The sequence below is a fragment of the Ambystoma mexicanum genome, chromosome 10 (genome assembly GCF_040938575.1).
Source record: "Ambystoma mexicanum isolate Mex_15411 chromosome 10, UKY_AmexF1_1, whole genome shotgun sequence".
Taxonomy (NCBI): domain Eukaryota; kingdom Metazoa; phylum Chordata; class Amphibia; order Caudata; family Ambystomatidae; genus Ambystoma; species Ambystoma mexicanum.
The window spans coordinates 1,351,668,683-1,351,692,556 of record NC_090932.1 but is presented as its reverse complement, the minus strand read 5'-3'; the positions used below and the strand labels follow the sequence as shown (position 1 = coordinate 1,351,692,556).

At 49.6% G+C, this 23,874-nt stretch overlaps 1 protein-coding gene across 1 annotated transcript in view; it reads right to left on the bottom strand.

Moving 5' to 3' along the window:
* Nucleotides 1-1,860: 1,860 nt before the first annotated feature.
* Nucleotides 1,861-23,874, bottom strand: part of LOC138492321 (retinol dehydrogenase 14-like) — a 353,059-nt gene continuing 331,045 nt past the window's right edge. Inside the window, exon 4 of the mRNA XM_069619370.1 lies at nt 1,861-2,839. Coding sequence (XP_069475471.1) covers nt 2,562-2,839 — 278 coding nt within the window. The 3' untranslated portion in view covers nt 1,861-2,561. The remainder of the gene's footprint in view (nt 2,840-23,874) is intronic.

The window sequence follows — 23,874 nt, the reverse complement described above, 5'->3', positions numbered from 1 at the left end:
ACAACTCCACACAAGTCCACTGAGGTTCCTCCAGTGGAAGCATTATTCAAAAGATGTCCAGGGGTCTCATCCCAGAACTGGAGGGCAGAGCACCTGGAACAATTGATGATGCACATGTCAAACAGGAAAGAATGGCCCAGAACGAGAGAGTGAGAGGAGGCATCTACAGGAGAAAGACATTGCCGTGGGTGACACGGTGTTGGTCAAGAACAACTATCCGGAGGGCAAGCTCTCACTCACCTACGAGCCACAACCGCTTGAGGTGACACATGTGAGAGGGTCAATGCTTACAGCGGCCAATGAGCGGGGAACGGTAACCAGGAACAAATGGTTCTTCAAGAAGATCGATGCGAGCTCAAGGGAGGAGCCGCCGGAAGAGACAAGTCAATCGGGAACAAGGGACGTCCCGCAAGAGGTCACCGACCCCGATGAAAATGGACCCGAGGACGGATCACTGCTGCGGACCTTCGGAAGGAGCAGCCGGTACCCGAGCAGACAGGGCCGACAACCCCCTGCTCGATTCAGAGACTATGTCATGGACTCAGAGAGCTGAGCCATCAACAGACAAGTTTGGGTCCTGTTTTGTTATGTAATGTTTGGTTTCTGTTTTAAAGAAAAGGATGGATGTTACAAAGTAGTATGTGTGTACGCATGCGCGAGCCTCATTCGGGATCACACATGCGCTGAGTTAATAAACATGTCCCGAACGGCAGTTACCGCCGGGACCTTGCCAGCACCAGATGCGTCTCCGGATCTCTCTGTGTGGGTGTGCGAGTGTGGATACAAGGCGGCCCGAGGCACTCACCTGGCCGTAACCATGCGTGGGGTCGTTATGGCTGCAGAAAAGACACTCATTCCGGAAAGGCGGGATGAGGCAGCCAGCCAATGGCAAGATGAATGGTTGTCTTTCTCTTTATGCATTCCCCCACCCTTTCACATGGATTCTTTTATGGAAGGATATAACAGAACAGCCAATAAAAACCAATACACGTTCCGACAGCCTTTTGTGAATCTTTCAACATGAGCCAATTTCTTGATATTTGCTTCAATTTTTATTTAATGTAATAACTCTGACTTACATCGCCTGGACCTACCAATAAACAGATGCGCAGTGGCTCACAATCGGTTGGCACAGTGGTATGAACGTTTCACTTCTAGGTACATGATTTTGTTTCAGACAACGTCCGCTGTTTATTCGAGTTGAATATGTCAAGTGTTCACAGCTGCACACCAGGGGCGGGATGAATGCTATGCCTTTAGGGCTACTAGTAACCATATACAATAAAATCAAATTTTCCTCAATGGAAAGCATATTAAATAGTGGAATAGATAAAGCAGTTTTTGTCCTTCCCCTGTAAAACTTGAGACAAAAAAACAGGAGTAGGAAGTGGGTCAGCGCCCTTATGCAAGGTTTTAGAATGTCCCTTTATTTGCCTCTCCTACACGACTTTCTAATACTTTATAATCCTATGTTCCGCGTCGTTCTGTTTTATACTGATGCCCGTTCAGTGGTGTGTGATCAATCTCATCTCCGGTACTGCAGGTAACAATCGAACAGTACAGCTAACCCCCCTCTTCGTTTTTTATGAATACAAATCCAATTAACGTTTCAGTAAGTAATCCACGAAAAAAACAGGAACAGCTTGATTTACGCTAACGAGTTGATTTAAGTATATTCTAATGAGAGCGGTCCATCTGCCCGAGCTTGCCCTTTTCAGCATTTATTCGCACACGCTTGGTCTCTGAGTCACCGCCTGGTGTGGGTGGCATGCACGCCAATGGCCCTCAATGGAGATATTAATAGCCCCACACACATCTCCAGTTCCACTTCATGAAAACAGATCAATGAGACAGACAACATTTCTGAAATACAAATATGATTTATTCAGGGTGAAAATACAGTGTTATTGACATTTCCGGTTCACTTCCCCTGTTGTACAGGGTAAGCAGTGGCAGCTTCCTACGGGCCCCATAGTAAAGGTCTGGCATGGAAGTATACGAACAATGCCTTAGTCAAATGTAATGTTAAGTAGGTCTCCTATTCCTCTTTTGTTCTTAGTATTTCCACCCCCCTTGTCTGCCACTGTGTGATACGCCTCTCTCTAGTAAACAAACGGGTGTCAAACTCCAGACCACAAGGGCTGCAAAGATCACAAACGGGTGTCAAACTCCAGACCTCGAGGACTGCAAAGATGTTGGTTTTTGTGCGATATGCCTCCCTCTAGCACACAAACGGGTGTCAAACTCCAGACCTCGAGGGCTGCAGAGATGTTGGTTTTTCACGATAACCCGCATTATTAATTATGAAATGAATGTGCATGCATTTATAATCATCTTGAGGCCTGATTTCAACACCCAAAAGTCTCCATCCTTGGACGTATAGTTACCAAACACCAAGGTACCTACAACAACTTAACCTGCATTAAATGCAAAAATAAAAAACACCGCTCACATGCTCAGATAGCCTCGATAGTGTCCAATCTTATGCATTCATCTTGCCTTGCCTCCCAGATGCAATAACATTTGTATTTACATTTCTTTATTGATTAGGTTCAAGCATTCTAGTTCTCTCTAGGCGCTGCTGTCAATCCAACCATCCCCTCACTTGCTTCCCAGAGCTTCTTGGCTATGCCAGCGTCTTGGGCATAAGGACGTAGCTTTCGGGGACGACAGTCGGAGAAATACCCACCATTGTGCTCGAGCACCTCATCAGAAACAGCACAGTGGACTACGGTCTGAGCGCCAGCTTCACATGAAATGAAGAACATGGACATAAACACGTATGTCACGATTCGGAACAGCAGAGAAAATTGAGAGGTCCAGTCACCGACGACATAACCTAAACAAGGGAAGAGATATGTTACAATTGTGTTGAAAACTGCAGCAATGTCTAAATATTAGTTCAGAGGTTCAGTCATGGTCATGCGTGCTGAGATAAAAACAATACCTTGGTCATTCTCAAAACCACATTTAGAATATATACCATAACCTTTGTGTTTGTCCTGGTCCCATGTATATTTGACTGCAAAGATGCCTATAAAACACACTTAATTTTGAGATTCTTTGTCCTTTAAATCAAACTATTTAGGTCTTTTACGTTTGATGTCAAAATGTTTAACTCTTTTGCCTGACAACCCACAATTACTGCACTTTTTACGTACACTTTTTGCAGCTGTGAAGGTAGAAAGAACCAAGATCAACAGGTAAATTGATCGATTTGGGTACCCACGAAAAAGATTGACATCTTGCTTGAGGAAATACTGTCAAGAGAACATAGCCTTTTCCTCTTTCCCCTCCAAGCTTGGCTCCTGTCTTCCTGGCTGCAGGACCCTTTCATTATGTTTTGAAATTAGGCCCAAAACGTGCACTCCCCACTAGCCATTGGTGAGTGATGATTGACGCTAGTGGAAAAAGCAATGGTGTGCTGTGTACATGTTGAGACATGAGCAGTTGTGTGACTTTGTATGCCTGGTTAGCAACTTGCAACTTGAACTCTTTACCCTTGTTGAAAGCATGCAATTCATCCAAATGTGAGCAGAAGGTGGATGAATCAGTTGGGGAGGAGGATATGGAGGAAGGAGCTAGCTGTGAGCAGACATGTATGACTAGTGGAAGAGTGGAGGGATGGCAACAGAGCAAGGAGCCCTTAAACAAGAAAACTGCAACTTGAAGGCCATCTCTTAGAGTACTAACTTTGAATTGGGCAAAAATCAAGAGCAGCAATCAGGAAATAATTAACGAGGGGAGAATAGTCTACAAAGTGTACAAGGGTTTCTCGCTTTGTATGAGCAGGTCACATACAGGTATTTTTTAAACTGAGAAAAAGCACACAATCCTAGGGTATATTCTAAATTGAGCCTATCATTAATTTAGCTTGAGGGCTTTTTTTGAATCTGCCTTTAGGATCTGTACATTGAATGGTCAACCCTGAGATGAACAAATTACTTACCCCTGGTAATGTTCTTTCGACGGGATGTTCCTCCCACGTACTCCTCATCTTTGATATACTGCAATATCGTGCTTGCAGCTCGGAAATGTTTCTCAGCACAGGGCGCCGTGCATCGTGTCCATCAAGGGCCTCCGCTCTCCTCAAGTATTACGTCAACGCTGGTATAAAAAGACACAGACTGTGCCCGTTGCCTCAGTTTGTGTTTTCCTCAGTTTGTGTTTTTCCTCTTACCAGCCCAGCAGTCTCGAAAATGAGAAATACTTGAGTATTAACAGAAACAAAGGTGTAAATCACGGAAACTCCTTCTTGACAGAGGGGATGGTTGGCAGGGGTGATGAGGAATATGTGGGAGGAACATCCAGTCATAAAATATTAGCAGGGTATTTGTTTTTCGAATGGATTGTGTCCTCCCACATATTCCTCATCTTTGATATTCTCCCATAGCAGTGTTTTTCAGGAGGTGAGAAGAACAAGTTACTCTCTTACCTGGTAACATTCTTTCGATGGGATGGTCCGACGACGTATTCCATATCTATGACAGGTAATCACCACAGCTGTGCTGCTTCAGAAAACTTTCGGCGTCTGCGTCCTGCGTCGATGACGTCGATATGCTGTCCTCGAGGGCCTCCGTTGAGCCGACGCACGACACCCGTAGCCTCAGTTCCTTTTTTCCACAAACGTGTTCGGTTCAGAGATCTCGGCGCGCCTTGGTTCTTCTGAGTTCTGTTCTTTCGGTTCTTCGAACCTGTTCGTTTGTGAAGATTTCCATGATGTCTTTGTCTTCTTCTACCCCGCGGCCGGATTTCAAGAAGTGTTGGGACTACGGTTCCAAGATGCCGCTGACGGACCCGCACAACGCCTGCCTCTGGTGCCTCGGTGAGGACCACACCACGGACGATTGTGACGAGTGCCAGTCGTTAACATCGAAGGCCTTGTGGGAGCGTAAGAAGAAGCTTTCTGTCAGTAAGGTGTCCAAGCCCCGGAAGTCGAAATCCACTGGGCTTTCGACTGACAATTTGAGGGGCGACTCACAGCATCGTCGGCGTAAGTCCAGAGGGTCTCGGTCCCGGAGTGGATCCCGCCATTCCTCTGCCTCTTCGAGGCACTCACGGAAGCGCCGTCACAGGTGGCCGTCCTCATCCAAGGACTCCGCCCGTCGGCGGGTTGCTTGTCCCAACAAGTATTCCACTCCTGCGGAATGGGATTCATTTCGTAAGGAGATGATGGCGATTTTTCAGTCGCAGGTCTCCGTTCCGACCGTGCCGTCGAAAGACGCCGGCAGGGAACGTGCTAGAGACGCTGTTCGCACGCCTTCGGGCTCAAGCGGTCGTCGCGATCACCGGACACCTGCGAGGTCCCGGTCGGACAAGGTGGATCGCTCTAGCCATGCCCGCTCCAGGTTCCGGTACTCGAAGCCCTCGAGACCGCCGGAGCCTGTGAGGTTGCAGAAGTCGGGGTTTGCTCCTGATGTACAAGCCCGGCTTCTCAACATGCCCTTTGATGGTGAACATCTTTTTGGCAGCAAGGCTGACGAGAGCCTTGAGAGGTTGCAGACCTACAAAGCTGCAGCAAAATCGTTGAGCGCTGCAGTTCGCCAACCTTTGCCTTTTCGTCATAGGGGACAGCAATGAAGTGGAGGTTCCTTTCGATATTACTCATCCTTTGGTAGATCGAGAGGAGCCGCAAGTCAAGGGGGCCACTGTAGGAGTACCAGAGGTGGAAAACAAGGTACTTGAGGTGCCAAGGCCGCTCGGGCAGTTGCCTCTTTACCCTCAGGCAATGCCGCAGTTGCTTCAGCTCAGTTATGAGGCCGTGTTCGCCGGTTGGGGGAAGGCTGGCGCAGCATCTTATAGAATGGCGTGCCATTACTTCAGATGTGTGGGTTCTAGAAATCATAGCCCACGGCTAACGTCTTCCTTTCCGGTAGAGGCCTCACGACAATCCACCAGGGACTCTCTCTTTGAAGAGTCTGGATCCGCTCCTTGCGCAGGAAATAAAATCCCTGCTGGAGAAAGGCGACATAGAACTGGTGCCTGTAGTGGAGAGGAACAAGGGATGGTATTCCCTTTATTTTTTATTTCAAATAAAGACGGAGGATTGAGACCCATCATGGACTTGCGTGGTTTAAACAAGCTCCTTAGGAAGGACAAGTTCAAGATGGTTACTCTCTCTCAAGTCCTCCAGGCCATTCAACTTCAGGACTGGTTGGTGTCTCTCGACCTCAAGGACGCTTACTTTCATGTGCAGATCCATCCCAAGCACAAGAAGTACCTGAGGTTCGAGGTTGGCGACTCGCACTTTCAGTTTCGGGTCCTGCCGTTCGGATTGACCTCCGCCCGAGGGTTTTCACCAAACTTATGGTGGTGGTGGCAGCGTATCTCAGGAAAGGGGGGATTCACGTCTACCCCTACCTGGACGATTGGTTGATCAGGGCGCGCCTCTCCCGAGCAAGTCCTGGATCATCTGTCAGTCACCTGCCACTCCCTTCACAAGCTGGGCTTCTCCCTCAACGTAAAGAAGTCCCACTTGACGCCAACTCAGCGGCTCCAGTACATCGGAGCAGTGCTCGACACGTCCCTGGGGCAGTGTTTCCCTCCGCAGGTGAGGGCTCATCACATTCAGCAGATGGTGCACAAGTTTCAACATGCCCAGAGTCTCCCGACGCAGACGCCGAAAATGTTCCGAAGCAGCACAGCTGTGGTGATTACCTGTCATAGATATGGAATACATCTGATGACACAGTCCCCTCGAAAGAAGAGTAAAATTTTGATTTAAGCTATGTAAAACAGCCTTTCCAAATCTGTATTCTCGCCTGAAAGGGAATCTAAACAGTAGTGCTTAGCAAATGTATGCACAGAAGATCAGGAGGCAGCATTGCAGATGTCCTGCAGAAGTACCCCTCTCTGGAGGGCTGAAGAAGTGGCGAAACCCCTTAGACCTTCGGGAACCTCTTTTCCAGCCAAGTTATAACATTAGGATATACACAGTATAATCCACTGAGACAGCGTTTGTTTAGTAACCGCCTGTCCCATTCTGTGGCCAGTGTAACCAACAAAATGTTGGTGGTCCAGTCTTCTCTTAGAAACCCTGTTAATATTGAATCTCAAGGCTCTTCTAGAATAAAGTCTGTGTAACCTCTCCTCCTCTTTAGGTGGATGGGGAGGAGGGTAGAAAGCCGGCAAAACCTTTCTTTGCGTCAAATGAAATTCTGATACTATTTTGGGAAGAAAAGAAAAGGGCGAACCATCAAAACGACCTTGTCTTTATGGAAGACTGTGAATGGTGGTTTAGAAGATAAGGCATGAAGCTCGCTCACTCTGTGAGCAGAGGTAATGGCCGTCAAGAACATTGTTTTCAAAGACAGCATCCTAAGTGGACAAGAATGTAATGGTTTGAATAGGGAACCCATCAGGAAACTTAAAACCAGGTTGAGATCCCAGACCGGAACAATGAATGGAACCAGCGAGAAGATGTTGGTCACTCCTTTTAAAAACTGGATGACAACAGGAACCTTGAAGTAGGAACCTTGTTCAGGAGAGTGCTTGAAAATGGACAGTGTAGCCAGATAGCCCTTGGCCGTAGCAATCTGTAGCCCCTGATGGGTTAGATGTAGGAGAAAAGACAAAACCGATGGGGTGTAACAAGAAAATGGGTCAATTCCTTTATCGCTACACCAGCTGCAAAATTTGTTCCCGCGACAGCGGTATAGAGATTTAGTTGCTGGCCTTCTGGCCGAAAGCAACACCTTCATGACGTCTTCCAGAAGGTCCCAATCTTTGTAATTCAACCTCTCAGAAACCATCCGTGGAGGTTGAGGGTCCTGATCTCTGGATGAAGAATGCGACCTTCCTCTTGTAAGAGGAGATCCTCCTTTTGTGGAAGACAAATTGGAGGGAAGATGGACATTTCCAGAAGTTCTGGGTACCACGTTTTCCTGGCCCAGTCTGGGGCAATCTGGATCATGGATTTACCAACTTCCTCAGCCTCTTGAGAACATGAGGAATGATGGGTTCGGTGGAAACGTGTACAGAAGTGGAACTCCCCAGTCCACTACGAACGTATCCCAAAGAGCTCCTCCCTGAAGAAATTAATCCAGTATATCCTGCTTTGACCCACACGTCTCCAGCTTGGTCCTCCACTATTGCGACTAGCAAACTTTTTATATCCCCCACAGCTAAGGGAATCCCTGCTGTCTGTTTTTCAAAAGCATAGATCCACTTTCCCACCATGGAAGTAAGGGGCGGGAGCAGCTTAAACAAATTATTTGTATCCATTTCCACCTGCAGCAATGGCATCCGAATTCCTGTGGCTGTGTCTTTACACTGTGCATGTGGCATGCTGGGTTACCCATGGACTATCCCTGGGCGTCTGGTGGCAATGGGTGGGCATTTTGGGCTGGCCGCACATGGGTGCATGACCATGGCACTGGCAGCGATGTAGTTCTGCGTAGCAATATGGCCATTTGTTTGCATTGCTTTGGTGGGTGCATGTTGCATTGTTGTACCTGTAGTCATGTTGGTCTATTTGATCGATGATGTATGTGTACTGCTGCTTCTCCATGCAGTTAAGTCCGACATATGCATGCTCCCTGGACTGTACTGTGATATTGGTGTGGGAGGTGGTAAAGTGCCGATTTCACATTTGCTTGTCATGCCACCCTTTGCATGGTCATTCGCACCCTCCACCCCCTTTGGCCATGTGACCTGCAGCACATGTGTGCTAGCTTTCCTACTCACCCACTATCCAGGTACATTGCCCTCTGTGCCTCTCCATGTATCTTGGCAGTGTGGGTGGAACCAGGGTAGTGGGCACAGCAGTGGGTGATGATGTGGTTGGGGTCACAGGTCACCTGCACATTCAGGAAGTGGTAGTGCTTTTGCTTTCAGTACACTGCTTCGTGGGCCTGAGGGGCCCCCAGCACAACACAGGTGTAGTCCAGGGCATTTGGCATTTGGGCAACAGCATAGAACTGTGCCTTTGATGGCATTGACCTGTGCTGGGTGGTGGGCAGTGAGATGTGGCATTGCACTTGCCGCAGGAGGGCTTCAAGCACCTGGGCCAGCACTGCACATAAAAATACAATGTGGGCTGTGCCATGCCGTGAATCATGGCTACGTAGTGCTAGAAGGTGCCAATTTCAAGGAATTGTAGGAATGACACTAGTTTCAGCATTGGGGGCACAGCGGTCTGATGTTGATCCTGCTCCCTTTTTCGTCCTGGATTGTGTTGAGCGCTCTGTTATGGTCTCCCTGTTGAGGCGGTACAGGGTGACCAACTGGCTGTCAGTGAGTGTGCAAGGTGAGGGCCTGACTCTGGTGATTGGGGCACGCCTTGCTTGTGCTCTCCTCCTCCTCCCCCTCTTCCTCCGCCTGCCCACCCGACCTGCACTCCATGTGCACTGTCCTGGTTGTCCAGCCTCTTTACTTCCAAGCGCATCATGAGAAGCTGCCTGTCCAGATCACAGTGGCAAGTGGCAGCATGGTGATAGAAACAGTGTTTGCGGTAGGGGTGTGCCTTATGTAGCCCTCTGCGATGTATTTGGATCACCTCTGGCTTCATTCCAGGCATCTGTGTTCATTTACTTCATTTACCTCCATCTATTAGCTGGAGGTAACTGCTCTGTGTTTTTGGCCGTGTTTCCGGCAGTATTAGCCCTGGTTTTCGACATGGACTTGTCATGCGGCTGTGTTTGCGATTCGTGTCGCCAGCTGTAATAGGACCGGATGTAATAGCGCTGGCAGTAATTGCGCAGGCTGTGATAGCGCCGTCTGATTTTACAGTCAGCAATATATTGCGCCGGCTCATGATCCGGCAGAGTGGTATTGTTGGTGCTAATTCCATTACCGCCACTTTTAAGGGTTACCGTTGGACTTGTGATTAGGCCCAAATGCAATGAGCTTTCGAGCTCCTTATAGGCCTATAGTGTTATTGAATATAGATGTTAACATTTACAACAAGATTCTGGCATCAATTTTAGAGCACAATATACTGCTGCTTGCGCACTAGGATCAGGCAGGTTTTGTGCATAGCTGTCAACCTTTCGATAATGTAAGGAAGGTAATCCATTTGATGGATAGGAATACAAGGTTCCTAGTGAACCCAGTCACCCTACTCATGTTTGATGTGGAAAAAGCATATGATAGGGTGGATAGGGTATTCACGGAACTGACCCTCAGGCGATTTGGCAACAGATCTAATTTTGCTATGGGGATTCTGGGTTTCTAGTCGCATTCAACCACAAAAGTGAGAATAAAATGTACGCTGTCTGAGAATATTCCAATCAAAAGGGAGGGGTGGCGATCTTCCCCTTGGTCAGGTTTGGGGACAGGGAATATAAAGATGTTTCTCTAATGGACAACTGTCTTTTCTAAAACCCTTCAGGAGGAAATAAAGGAATATTTGAGAGTTTCAGACTTTAGAGTAAATGAGACAAAATCTGAGTTGTTTGGTTTAAATCTCGTACCAGGAAGTACATGGGTATTACAGAGACGGTGGGATTCGTATTGGACAAATCAGGGCTCTTGTACATGGGTGTTAAGGTCCCCCTTGAACTAGAAAACTTATATAAATCCAATTATCCCTCTCTCTTGGCAATATGCAAAGCAGATATGGTATAGTGCAGAAGGCTGGCGGGTTTGTGGTTCGTGGTTCGGAAGGATGAACATACTCAAAATGAATCTTTTCCCTAAGCTCTCGCATCTTTTTCAAGCTCTCCCCACACATTTCCCAAAAAAAGATATTGGGCCTCATTATAGGTTTGGCGGTAGCCTTGCCGGTAAAACCGGCAGGCTGCCGCCAAACTTGCAATTTTTACCGGCACACTCAAATGTGCAATTACCAGGTCATTACGGCCCAGCCGGACCCGGTAATTGCCCATTCGCGGGCGCCACAATTAAATGCACCCCATTCCCATTTGAGCCCCATAGGGCTCAATGGAAATGGGGAGGTCGGATGCACCGGCACCATTCAGAAGAACAAGTTACTTTCTTACCTGGTAACGTTCTTTCGATGGGATGGTCCGACGACGTATTCCATATCTATGACAGGTAATGTCCACAGCTGTGCTGCTTCGGAAAATCTTTGGCGTCTGCGTCGATGACGTTGATGCGCCGTCCCCGAGGACCTCCTCCGACGGCCGACGTCACCCGATGTGATAAGTAGGACGCACGACGCCCATAGCCTCAGTTATAGTTTTTTCCCAGAACGTGTGCCACCAGTTTTCTGCCAGTCAGACACACAAGGCCTTGCGGAGCGCAAGCTGCAATCGCAAAAGAAATTCTGCAGCGGGGAAGGCAGGGAGGGAGCGATATGGAATATGTCGTCGGACCATCCCATCGAAAGAATGTTACCAGGGAAGAAAGTCACTTGTTCTTCGAGGGGATTGGGTCCTCCGACGTATTCCATATCTATGACAGACTCCCAAAGCAGTACCAAGCAAGGAGGTGGGAAAGAATTTAGAATACAAATTTAGCATGCCCAATCAAATTGCGGAATATAGAACTGCCTTGCCAAAGGCCAGATCTTGCCCTCTGATGGAATCAAGGGAATAGTGAAGTACAAAAGTATGCACTGAAGCCCAGGTGGCTGCATCACAAATAGGAACTCCCCTCTGCAGGGCAGTAGACGCAGCCACTCCTCTGGTAGAATGGGCCAGCAAGCCAGCCGGAGGGTCCTTACCCGCCAAGCGGTAACACTTGGAGATAGCTAAAATAATCCAGCGTAACCAATGAAAAGTTGATCGTCCACTCTGACCCGGGACATGCGCGAGATATAAAAGCTCAACGCTCTCCTAGGATCCAGCCTATGGAGCCTCTCCTCTTCCTTACCAGGATGTGGAGGATAGAACGCCGGAAGAACAACCTTCTGGCTCAAATGAAATTCCGAAACCACCTTCGGAAGAAAAGAAGGACGAACTCTAAGGACAACCCTGTCCTTATGAAACACAGTGAAGGGTGGCTTAACTGAAAGTGCCTGTAACTCACTCACTCTGCGAGCGGAAGTAACCGCAACCAAAAACACAGTTATCAGAGTCAACAGCCTCAAAGGGAAAGAATGTAAAGGCTCAAACGGAGCACCCATAAGAAACTTAAGAACAAGGTTCAAATCCCAACCTGGCACCAAAAAAGGTGACGGAGGGAACACATTAGTGTTACGCTCACCTGACTCCAACAGAGGCGCTGGCCTGGTTCGCGCTGCTGTGACCTCTTCTAAGGTGATGCGCAGGGTTCGGAAGACGGACTGGACCGGGCCCCCAAATCTGGCTCGTCTGGCTCGCAGAAGTATCCTTCTGTAGGCGAAAATAGGGGATTAACTGTCTGCGGGGTAATGCAATCAGCCTCCCACTTTCCCCTCTCACCCTCCTCGAAACCCTTCTGTGATTCCTCATAGCGTCTCACCTTAGGGTCTGGAAGGACGAGCTCTCCATCCTGCTTCTGATGCAGGGGCGCGTTGGTATCCAGTTACTTCACTGGATTTTCGGATTGGTGAGAACCAAACTTGCTTGGCTTCCAGGTAAGTTTTTTTGATAAGAGGTCACCCTTGTGTCCATGCATTAATGTACTAATGCTAGTGTCTTTTTCCCCATAGGGGCCGGGGTATGGAATGCCGGGGAACAGGCACCGACCCGAGATGAGAGGTGAAATCCTTTTGGAATCAGGTAAGTCTTTAATGAGCGTTTTTTGGTAATGTCTTTTCATTCGCTCATTAACGCTGATGTCATTTTTTCCCCTTAGTGGCCGGGGTCCGGAAATGCCAGGATGCGGCGCGGACCCGAAATGAAGAGGGAATGAATCAACAGGTAAGTCTTAACATGGAGATTCAGCTTTCCTTATTCCCTTCTCTCTCTCTCACCTTTTGTTCTGGTCTTTTTCTCCCTAGGCGCTGGGGCGTGACTGCGAATCCGGATGATCGCTGCTGAACATGGAGGCGCCCTGTAAAGGTGAGTGGAATGCGGCGCTGCAGCGATCGACGCAATGAGCTTTTAAATAAAAGTCTTCCTTTTCAGGATTGTCGGCGAGATGTCTCCGGGATGCGGGTTTAGCAGGTAAGGACTTTTCCTTCTTCTGTTCTCTTCTTCTCTTCCTTTGCAGGTGATCCAGGATGCTGGCAGGCGTCGCAGAAGTCAGGATGCAGGTGCAGACACGGTGAGCGTCCAGCTGCTAGATGCAGAACAACGAAAAGCACGTGTGGCTGTTCGGGTGGGGTTTAAATAGCCTTGGAAGAAGTTCCAGGTATGTATCCTTCCTCCAATCAGGTATGTATCCTTCCCTGACCACGTCCGGATGGTAAATTAGTCCCACAGGTAAAGTAGTTCCTTTCAGGCCTCAAGGAGGCCGGGATCCTGCAGCATGGTCTGCATCAGGTAAGTGCACCCAAGCACTTCCATAATGAGCCTGGCGCCTATGGCGCCAGGACTGATGTCTTTTATGAGCCTGGCGCCATAGGCGCCAGGACACTGTCCAAAGGGCCCCTATATGGGGTTGCTGGGTCCTTCCTTGGGGACTGGATGTCTGCTTTCGGGGACGCAGGGCTTGAAACGGCTCCCCGGGAGCGGGCATCTTGACCATTAGTGAGCCCTTTCAAAAACTGCGAAATTAAAGGAATCTTAAAATAGGAACATTCTTCAGATGAGCACTTAAATATGGACAGCGCCGCCAGGTAACCTTTAATGGTCTCCACTTGCAAGTCCCTGTGGCCCAAAGAAAGCAAAAAAGACAGAACCATGGGAATGTCACATTCAAAAGGATCCACATTCTGAACTCTGCACCAGTCGCAGAACTTTCTCCAACGGCAACGGTACAGAGACTTTGTTGCCAGCCGCCTGGCCGAGAGCAACACCTCCATCACGTCTTCAGGGAGGTCCCAGTCCTTATACCTCAACCTTTCAGAAGCCAAGCATGAAGAATGAGGGATCTGACCTCTGGATGGAGAACCTGACCCCCCCCGTGAGAGCAGATCGTCTCGGTAGGGAAGACGACGTGGAGGGCAGATGGACAAGTCTAGAAGGACCTGGTACCACGTCCTCCGGGCCCACACCGGAGCAATGAGGATCATCCGGGAACCGAACCTCCGTAACCTCCGCAGCACTTGCGGGATGACGGGGACTGGAGGAAACGCGTACAGCAGTGGGAATGACCATTCCACCACGAACGCGGCTCCTTTTGGAGGAAATTCCAGCGAGCAAAACCTTTCGCACTTCCGGTTGACACTGGAGGGGAAGAGATCCACTTGAGAGGTCCCCCAAAGGGCGAAGATCTCCAGGAGAATCTCCTGAGCCAGCTCCCACTTGGGAGAGAGCGAGCGCTGCCTGCTCAGAGTGTCTGCCGTCTTGTTGTCGTCTCCGGCCAGATGAACAGCCGAGATCGAAACTTCCTGCTGGATGGCCCAGAATTCGAGCTGCATTGCCTCCTTGCAGAGCGGAAGTAACCCTGCCCCCCCCTTTTTGTTGAGGTAGTGCATGGCCACCGTGTTGTCCGTTAGAATCAGGACACTCTTTCCGCGCACAGTCGGCAGAAAAGCCTTCAGGGCTAGCCTGACGGCCCTCAGCTCCAACAGATTGATATGGAGTCTGGACTCCGACGGAGACCAACGACTGCTGACTGTCAACTCGTTGGCATGAGTTCCCCATCCCGTGAGGGATGCATCCGTTACGATCGTCACCTCTGGCCAGGGCAGCCAAAATGGGGCCCCCTTCATCAGATTGCCCTCGACGGCCCACCACAGAAGGTCCTGGGCTACCGAGGGCAGCACCTGAACAGGGTCTGACAGCCTGCCGGAGGACTGAGACCACTGGAGCTTGAGTGCCCACTGCAAAGATCTCATCCGCAGACGAGCATCTGGCACCAGAAGAATGCAGGATGCCATGAGGCCGAGCAGTCTCAAGAAATCGGATGCTGGGAGATTCTGGGCAAGCTGAAACTTGTGCACCATCTGCTGAATGTGAAGAGCCCTCACCTGGGGAGGAAAACACTGCCCCAGGGACGTGTCGAGCACTGCTCCGATGTACTGGAGCCACTGCGTTGGTGTCAAATGGGACTTCTTTAAATTGAGGGAGAAGCCCAGCCTGTGAAGGGAGTGGCAGGTGACGGACAGATGATCCAGGACTTGCTCGGGAGAGCGCGCCCTGATCAACTAATCGTCCAGGTAGGGGTAGACGTGAATCCCCCCTTTCTTGAGATGCGCTGCCACCACCACCATGAGCTTGGTGAAAACCCTCGGGGCGGAGGTCAATCCGAACGGCAGGACACAAAACTGAAAGTGCGATTCGCCAATCGCGAACCTCAGGTATTTCTTGTGCTTGGGATGGATCGACACATGGAAGTAAGCATCCTTGAGGTCAAGAGACACCAACCAGTCCTGAAGTTGAAGGGCCTGGAGGACTTGAGAAAGAGTCACCATCTTGAACTTGTCCTTCCTGAGGAGTTTGTTCAAACCGCGCAAGTCCATGATGGGCCTCAATCCCCCGTCTTTCTTCGAAATCAAAAAATAAGGGGAATACCATCCTTTGTTCCTCTCCGCTACAGGCACCAGTTCTATGGCGCCTTTCTCCAGCAGGGCTTGAATTTCCTGCGCAAGGAGCGGATCCGGACACTTCAAAGAGAGGTTCCCTGGTGGATTGTCGTGAGGCCTCTGCCGAAAAGGAAGATAGTAGCCGTGGGTTATGATCTCCAGAACCCACACATCCGAAGTAATGGCTTGCCACTCTACAAGATGCTGCGCCAGCCTTCCCCCAGCCGGCGAACCATGGGACCTGGCCTCATGACTGAGTGGTAGCGGCTGCGGCATTGCCTGAGGGCAAAGAGGCAACTGCCCGAGCGGCCTTGGCACCTCGAGTACCTTTGTTTCCACCTCTGGTACTCTTACGATGGCCTCTTTGACTGCTAGCTCCCTTCGCTTTACTGAAGGACGAGTAATAGCGAAAGGAACCACCCTTCCATTGCTGTCCCCTTGGACGAAAAGGCGGAGGTTGGCGAACTGCAGCGCCCAACGACTTCGCTGCAGCTTTGGAGGTCTGCAACCTCTCGAGGCTCTCGTCAGCCTTGCTGCCAAAAAGGTGTTCACCGTCATAAGGCATGTTGAGGAGCCGGGACTGCACATCAGGAGCGAACCCAGACTTCCACAACCATGCAAACCTGTGCATTACGGTGCTCGCCGCCATGGACCGGCTGACACAATCCGCCAAGTCCAAACCCGACTGAACGGCCTCACACATAGCATCCTTGCCATCCTGAACTATAGCAAGGAAACCATCCCGTTTGTCCCCTTCGGGAATATGATCAGCCGCTAAAGCAACACAGTTCCACAGAGTGTGTGTGAAACGAAACAAGGAACATATGGAGTTGGCCGCCTGAAACGCCATACCCCTCGAAGAAAACACTTTCTTCGCCCAGCCGTCAAAACGCTTGTCGTCCCTATCCGGAGGGATGGTAGGATACGACGCCTGCTTTGCCGGAGCCGTAGCCGCCTGCACCACCAAACTCTCCGGAGTGGGGTGCCTAGACAAGTAGCAGGGGTCGGTACTGGCCGGAGGGTATTTTCGCAACAAAGACTTGCCCACTGCCGGGAGACTATCCGGAGCAGTCCAAGCCGCCGCCGCCACCCTTCTCTGCAGAGCTATATGAAAAGGCAAAACCGGGTCCGTGGGTGGACCGAGATCAAGGATGTCCGTGAGATCATCCTGAACGAACTCCCCTGGGGGAGCTGACCAACCCAAGTACTCGGTATCCCGAGACATAAGGCGCTGATATGAAGATTCGGCATGAGTGCCAGGCTCCGGCCGACAAAACTCCACCTCCGGAGAGGTGTCCAGTCCACTGGCATCATGCAGTGACTGCCTCAGGTCATCAAACTGGCTATGGCCCGAGATAAGGTCATCTGGAACCGTAACCGGAACCAGGCCGCCATCAGAGCCTTCATCACCCTCTGAAATGTACACCAGGCGGGGAGAGGAAGACTTCTGCGGACCAAAGCAGTGCTGGATCTTAGCCATAGCCTTTCTAGGGGCAAACCCCGTGCCACGGGGCCCCTCTGACACCACTGCCTCAAAAGGCTTTGAGGGCGCCGAACGAGTCGGCGCCGGCGTCGACAGAAAAGGCGTCGAGGGCGCCAAACGAGTCGGCGCTGGCGTCGACAGAAAAGGTGCCGATGTAGAGCGAATCAGCGTCGACGTCAGCTGCAGCGCCGCCAGCATCGACACCGTCCTCAAAGCCGGAGATCCGAGCGTGTCTCTCGACAACCTGGGTGCCGACGGCATCGACGACCCCCTCGGAGGCGGAACCTCGAGAGAAATCGTCGACGACCTCGGCGCCACAGGCGTCAACGTCTTCTTCGAAGATGGCACAGGATCACGCGGGTCGAGAACCGGGACCTGGAACGGGCATGGCGAGAACGGCTACCCTTGTCCGAGCGGGACCTCTCCCGCGAGCCGTGCCGACCACCCGAGCTCGAAGGCGTACGGGCGGTGTCTCTCGACTGATGCCGACCGACCCCACTCGGAGGCGCGGACGGACCGGTGCCCTGCGATTCCAGAATCGCTAGCATCTGCTTCCCGAAGGAAGCCCATTCCTCCGGTGTCGCTTGCATGGAGGGATAAGCGACCCGCCGACGGGCGGAGTCCTCGGAGGAGAACAGGGAAGGCGACCTATGCCGGCGCTTCCTGGAATGCCTAGAAGAGGCGGAGGAGTGGCGAGACCGACTCCTGGAAGGAGACCCACCGGACTTCCGACGATGACGCGGAGAGTCACCCCTCGAGTCATCGGTCGAGAGCCCCGCAGACCTCGACTTCCGGGGCTTAGACACCCGGCCTACCGACAGCTTCTTCTTGCGTTCCCACAAGGCCTTTCCAGTGAGCGACTGGCAGTCGACACAGTCGTCCGTATCGTGGGCCTCCCCGAGGCACCAGAGGCAGGCGTCGTGCGAGTCCGTGACCGACATCTTGGACCCACAGTCTCCGCAGTTCTTGAAGCCCGGACGCGGGGTTGAAGACGAGGAAGACATCGCCACGAACAGGTCTTCACAACAAACCGAACAGGTTCAACGAACCGAGAATAGAAAACAGCAACTCCAACGAGTCGAGGCGTACCGAGATTCACGAAGCGAACACGTTCGCGGAAAAAACGGAACTGAGGCTATGGGCGTCGTGCGTCCTACTTATCACATCTGGTGACGTCGGCCGCCGGAGGAGGTCCTCGGGGACGGCGCAGTGACGCAGGACGCAGATGCCAAAGATTTTCCGAAGCAGCACAGCTGTGGACATTACCTGTCATAGATATGGAATACGTCGGAGGACCCAATCCCCTCGAATGGTACCTGCAAGTTTACTCGTACCATAGTTACCGGACCGGCAAACCTGTAATGAGGCCCATTGTTATGTTGGAAAAAGAGATAACATTTGTTTGGGGAGGTAAAAGACCAAGAGCCTCGAGGAGAATGATGCTGACGGGATGGAATGGGTGGATGTCTGATATGCCCTTACCTATGCTGATACTATATATTTGAACAGTTGCAAATTTGTGGGGGTATGGAGTAAAAGGTGGCAGACAAAGTAATGCTGAGAAACGGACAGCACAGACTGCAGGAAGAATATGTTTCAAAACCATCCAAGTCCCATTTGGTTTATGTCAGCTCGGTAACAAAATCTGTCTTTGAGATCTGGGACTCTATAGCCACAAGGGGTAGCTTAAGTTCTTTTCTCTCTTCTTTTACTTCCCTGGGTGGGAACATAGATCTTTCCCTGGGAGGTAGGCCAGGGAGCTTTGTGCATTGGAAAAAGGGGGAATGGATACGTGTTGGTGATTTGTTTAATGGAGGGAGGATCAATTTGTTTCAAGTGTGCAAACAGGAATTTGGGATTCAAGAGAGTGGCAAATGGAAATAGCTACAACTCCAACACCAGGTACTACATAAAGAGATTAAAGTGGTGGCTGCAATTACTTTGATGCCTTTTGAATGCTCCCTGAAGGGGCTGATGGGTTAGTAGGGCTTACTTTCACTACTATACAAAGTGCTGAGCTCCTCAAAAACAGATGTTGGATGGGACTTTAAGGATAAGTCAGAGGGAGAGCAGGGTGTGCACCTTTCTATGAAGGGCAGGGCCAGGATCTCAACAATTTGAGTACAGCACAGAGAATGATCACATAAATGAGTCCAACAGTGGTACCTGACCCCAATGAGATTATACGCAATGAGTAACAATGCATTAGATAGGTGTTGGAACCAGTGTGGGGACAGGAGAACTCTGCTATGTGTGTGGTGGTCATATCCTGTACTTCAATTCTTGTTTTGATTTTGAAAGAAAAATTAGATTGGGAGGGATTTGCCGTGGGATCCGGGGGTTTTATTATTCAAGAAGCCATTGACTAATGTTTATCCAGCACATAGATATGGGCTGAGTGGAGGAAGAGTGAAGCCTCATTCGAGACCAGGTGGCTGTGAAAGCTTCGGCTGGTAATGGTGATGGAAAGGCGGTTTGCTAAGGTGCAGGAGAGACTCTCATAAATCTGGGAGATGTGGCATTCACCATTACATTACATGGCACCGAACAACAGAGACCTTACATGCTCTAATAGATTGAGAGCTTTATAACTATTTGACCCATACTGAGTGATGTTAGGTGATCCCTTTGTCTTGGACAACCCTTTAGATGAATGAACTTTGATTTGTTTCTGAGCAGCTGGGTGTTCTGCTGGTGGAGGAGGGTTAAAGGAGTGATAGGGGGGGCAACTGACTGTGCTTTATTGTTCATGGTAAGGTGCTTTCTTTCTCCTTACTACATTGTTTGCTGAGATATCTCTCTGTACGGTTAAATTCAATACAAATTTGCTTTTAAAAAAACTGTTGTGGGAACAGGTCAAAGCAGTAACGCGAACGTCTTCTAGGGGATCCTTGCCATACCCTTAAATGTAATAATTTCCATGGAGCTAGTGTTCAAAGAATGCATTTATCGCAGCCCACAAAGCCGCTTCATGGAATTCATCTAAGGGGATGGATTTCTGGAAACCTACACATGCAGCCTTGGCTCTAAATAAGGAGCAGGAAGTTTCAAAGCTTCATTAACTTTAAACATTCAAACATGTTGGAGACGATCCAATGAGCAATGGAGGATGCCGCAGGTCACACACATGTGGCTTGTGTATTGGAAATCCTTTGTAATGATTTGAAGGTCCTGCACACATCCAGAGAATTCTGGGAAGGAAAGTAGATAGGTCAAGGGGCATACTTAATCCTGTTACATGTTCAGTGTTAGTATGTGCATTTCTGTTTGGTAATGATATGATATGATAATTTATTTATATGTCGCTCATACACAAACTGTTTCAGAGCGTGACAAGGCAAGGGAGGGAAACAGGGGAGAACAAAACAATCTTACTAGGCTCAGTGACATTGAGAACGCACAAGTGCATGAGAAAGGGAAAGGGGAAAAGTGCATGGAAGGGGGAGAGTGGAAAGTTCGGAGCAGAGAAGAAACAAATAATATTAAATAAAAAAATAATAGTAGAGGCAATAAACAGTGGTAGTGCAGTCAGAAAGTGCTGTGTTTAAGGCAGCAGACTGGGTAAGTCTGATAAGTGCATAAAAAAGAAGAAAATGGCGGTGTGGGGAACTGTCTGGGTACAGATACAGTCCACCAGTGCAAGGGGTGGCCAGGGGGCAGTGCAGGAGGGTGGCAGGGTGAACAGGTACCTGGGCCCAGGGGACAGAGGGTGGCCAGGTGCACGGTGCCAAGAGAGCAGTTCAGCAGGGGAGAGGGAGAGCGAAAGCGGAAGCAAAGAGGAAGGTCTTGAGGATCTTCCGGAACCGGAGATGGTTCTCCTCAAGTTTTAGAGTGGCGGGGAGGCTGTTCCAGAGGGAGGTCCCAGCCAAAGACAGAGATCTATCCCCAGCTTGTTTCTTTGAAAAACGACTGACCCTAAGGGAGTTGGAAGTAGATGAGCGAAGAGCGAGAGGGGAGGTATTTGCGCAGGGATAGCTGAAGGTATTTTGGACTCAGGCCCCAGAAAGCCTTGTGGACAATGCAGAGGGTTTTGAATTTAATCCTAGCGTTCATTGGGAGCCAGTGGAGAGATTTCAGAGCTGGAGAGATACGATCCCAGGGCTTGAGGCCAAGGACAAGTTTCGCAGTCCTGTTCTGGATTAGTTGCAGAGGGCGGAGAGTAGAGGCAGGTAGATTTAGAAAGAGGCTGTTACAATAGTCCAGCCCAGAAAGAACCAGAGCTTGGGAGACGGTGAGCTTCTGGGGGAAGGAGGGGAAAGGCAGAGTACCTCTGAGGAGGTGCATTAGGTAATTTGACTTTTTTTAGAGACCTTAGAGATGTGGGCAGAGAAGGAAAGTGTGGAGTCAAAAATGACCCCGAGGTTCTTAGCCTCGCAGGTGAGGGTAGGCGACGGGCCAAGGGAGGCCCGGCCAGAGAGTAAGGGGAAAGGATGGTGAAGGTGTGCTGATAAGGAGGATCTCCGTCTTGCTGGCATCCAGACAGAGATGATTGGCGGCACACCAATCTTGAATGGCAGTTAGGCAATCAGAGATGAGAGAGGGAGAGGAGGTGGCCGAGGGAAGCCTGAAAATGAGTTGATTATCGTCAGCATAGCACTGGAAGTTTGAGCAGAAAATGGCAATGCAGTGGGTGAGAGTTGCCAGGTATTGGTTGAAAACCCAGGGCGAAAGGTTAGTCCCCTGGGCAACACCACAGGTAGAGAGGAAGATAGATGATAGGAAGGACCCAAGTTGGACCTGGGAGGGTCGATCAGAGAGGAAAGAGGTCAGCCAGGCCAATGCCTGATCAGTGATACCCAGGTTTTCACGGAGACGGTTGAGCAGGATTGTATGGTTGACCGTGTCGAAGGCAGAGGAGAGATTGAGTAGGATGAGGACAGAGGGAATATTAGAGTCAAGGTTGGAGAGCAGATCTTCACGGATGTTCAGGAGAGCAGTTTCCGTACTTTTGGCAGCTCTGAAGCCAGACTGATGGTCATGCAGACAGCCAACAGAATTGGAATGAAGGTTAAGCTGAGAGATGGCCAGCTTTTCCAGGAGTTTGCCCAGAAAGGGAGTAATGGAAATAGGGCGATAGTTTGCCGGACAAGAGGGATCAGCTGTAGGTTTCTTGAGAAGAGGTTGCACAAGGGATTGCTTCAGAGCTGAGGGGAAGGATCCTGAGGCAAAGGAGTGGTTGCAAAAATCAGCAAGCGCTGGAGCAAGTGTGTCAATGTGATCCTTGATGGTTTTAGAGGAACAGGGATGAACCTGTTTTGATGAGGCCTTCATAGATCGGACTTGTCTAGTGACCTTGTCAGGGGAGAAAAGAGTAAAGGACGAGAAAGAGGGTGGTGGAGAGGTAGAAAGAGGGTCAGCAAGCTCAGACTGAGAGGGAATAGGAGGTGGAGGGGAGGAGAGGGTGGACAGGATGTCCTGGGTTTTTGAGATAAAGTGAGAGGCCAGGGCATTGCAGAGAGCTTGGGAGGCAAGAGGAGGGGTAGAGACTGCAGCAGGGTTGGCAAGCTCCTTGCAGATTTTAAAGAGTTCGGCCGAGTTGTTAGATGCCGCAGAGACACGGGCTTCAATGTGGACTCTCTTCTTGGTGCGGACAGAGAGTCGGTATTGCCTTTGCAGCAGGCGACAGGCCAGTTTATCAGAGGGTGAACAATGACTTACTTAGATGTGAGAGATTGCCTAGAGGTTTCTAAAAATTTAACACGTGTTCACGAAAAGGTGTTTCTTTGTTAAAGGTAATCATGTACTGCACCTTCATTTTAGTATGTTTAGTGCGGACAGCTGCGTTTGACTGCAGGCTACTTACCTGTGAGTATTTTTGATGTCCATGAGTAATTGCAATGTGAAGAACCATGAGAAATGTCCAGGCATGCTGATAGGGACACGCATGTTGCTGAGGACTTGTTCCTCTGTTCCTGTAATAATGTCCTTTACTGTAGCATGCAAGCATTTTTAAGTGCAGTGTTTGATTATGAAAGTCTAACATCACTTTGGGCAGGAAGGACATACACACGTACCCTAGATCTATGATGACTTTGTATAAAATCAGGAAAGGATCATTGTAGCATAGGGTTTGCAATTCTATGTCAAGACCGGAGTCATTGTGCTTCTTTCTTTAATCAAACATCATAAAGAAAGCTCAGCAGCAAGATATTTATTGTGTACCTGAGCGCAGCAGGTAGTATGCATAAGAAGGTATACTTTAAAAATATATAATAAAACATGATAAACATATTAGACCATGCCTATTAGTCTCTGGGGAAAGAACAAGAACTCCAGTTAAGGTTCATTAAGAGGTCACTAACATGTGACAATAGTCCTCCAATAGGTATGCAGGTCCCTTCATAAAAGACCTGAATATGGTGTAACTTCCTCTTTCTTTGCTGCTCACAGCAAGAGATAAGTACATTCATATTCAGCACTGTTTATGAAGTGTTTAGATTATTATTTATGTTATTATTATTAGAATTTCATTGATAATATTGTTATATTTAGTGTTATTACTACTTAGCTAACGTTTTAGCTTATCTGCTGTTCGGGCCCGCATCGGCTCCGTAATCCATTTCTCTGTTTCTTCTCCGATGCCAGCTGCTTCCTGCTGGCGTCAGAGAGTGCGCGCAATCGAGCGCTCGCCCAGCGTTCCAGAATTTTTTCTTTCAGCTGATTGTGACTCTGCTCGAGCGGAGCCTTCCCGACACTTGTGCACGCTTCCCCGGCCCAGCGTATTCCTCACAGGGCTCGGGGAAGCCGTAACAGCTGAGGCACACACGCGGCGCAGTCCACAATCCACCAGGGGGATCTCCTGCTCTCCCTGGTCCTTTCTTCTATTTCCTGCCGCTCGCGAACGCATTTACGTTCCAAATTACAACAAATTTGCGATCGTGAGCGCCGGAGATTTTTCTACTTCATTAGTGACACTGATTAATATTATAATATA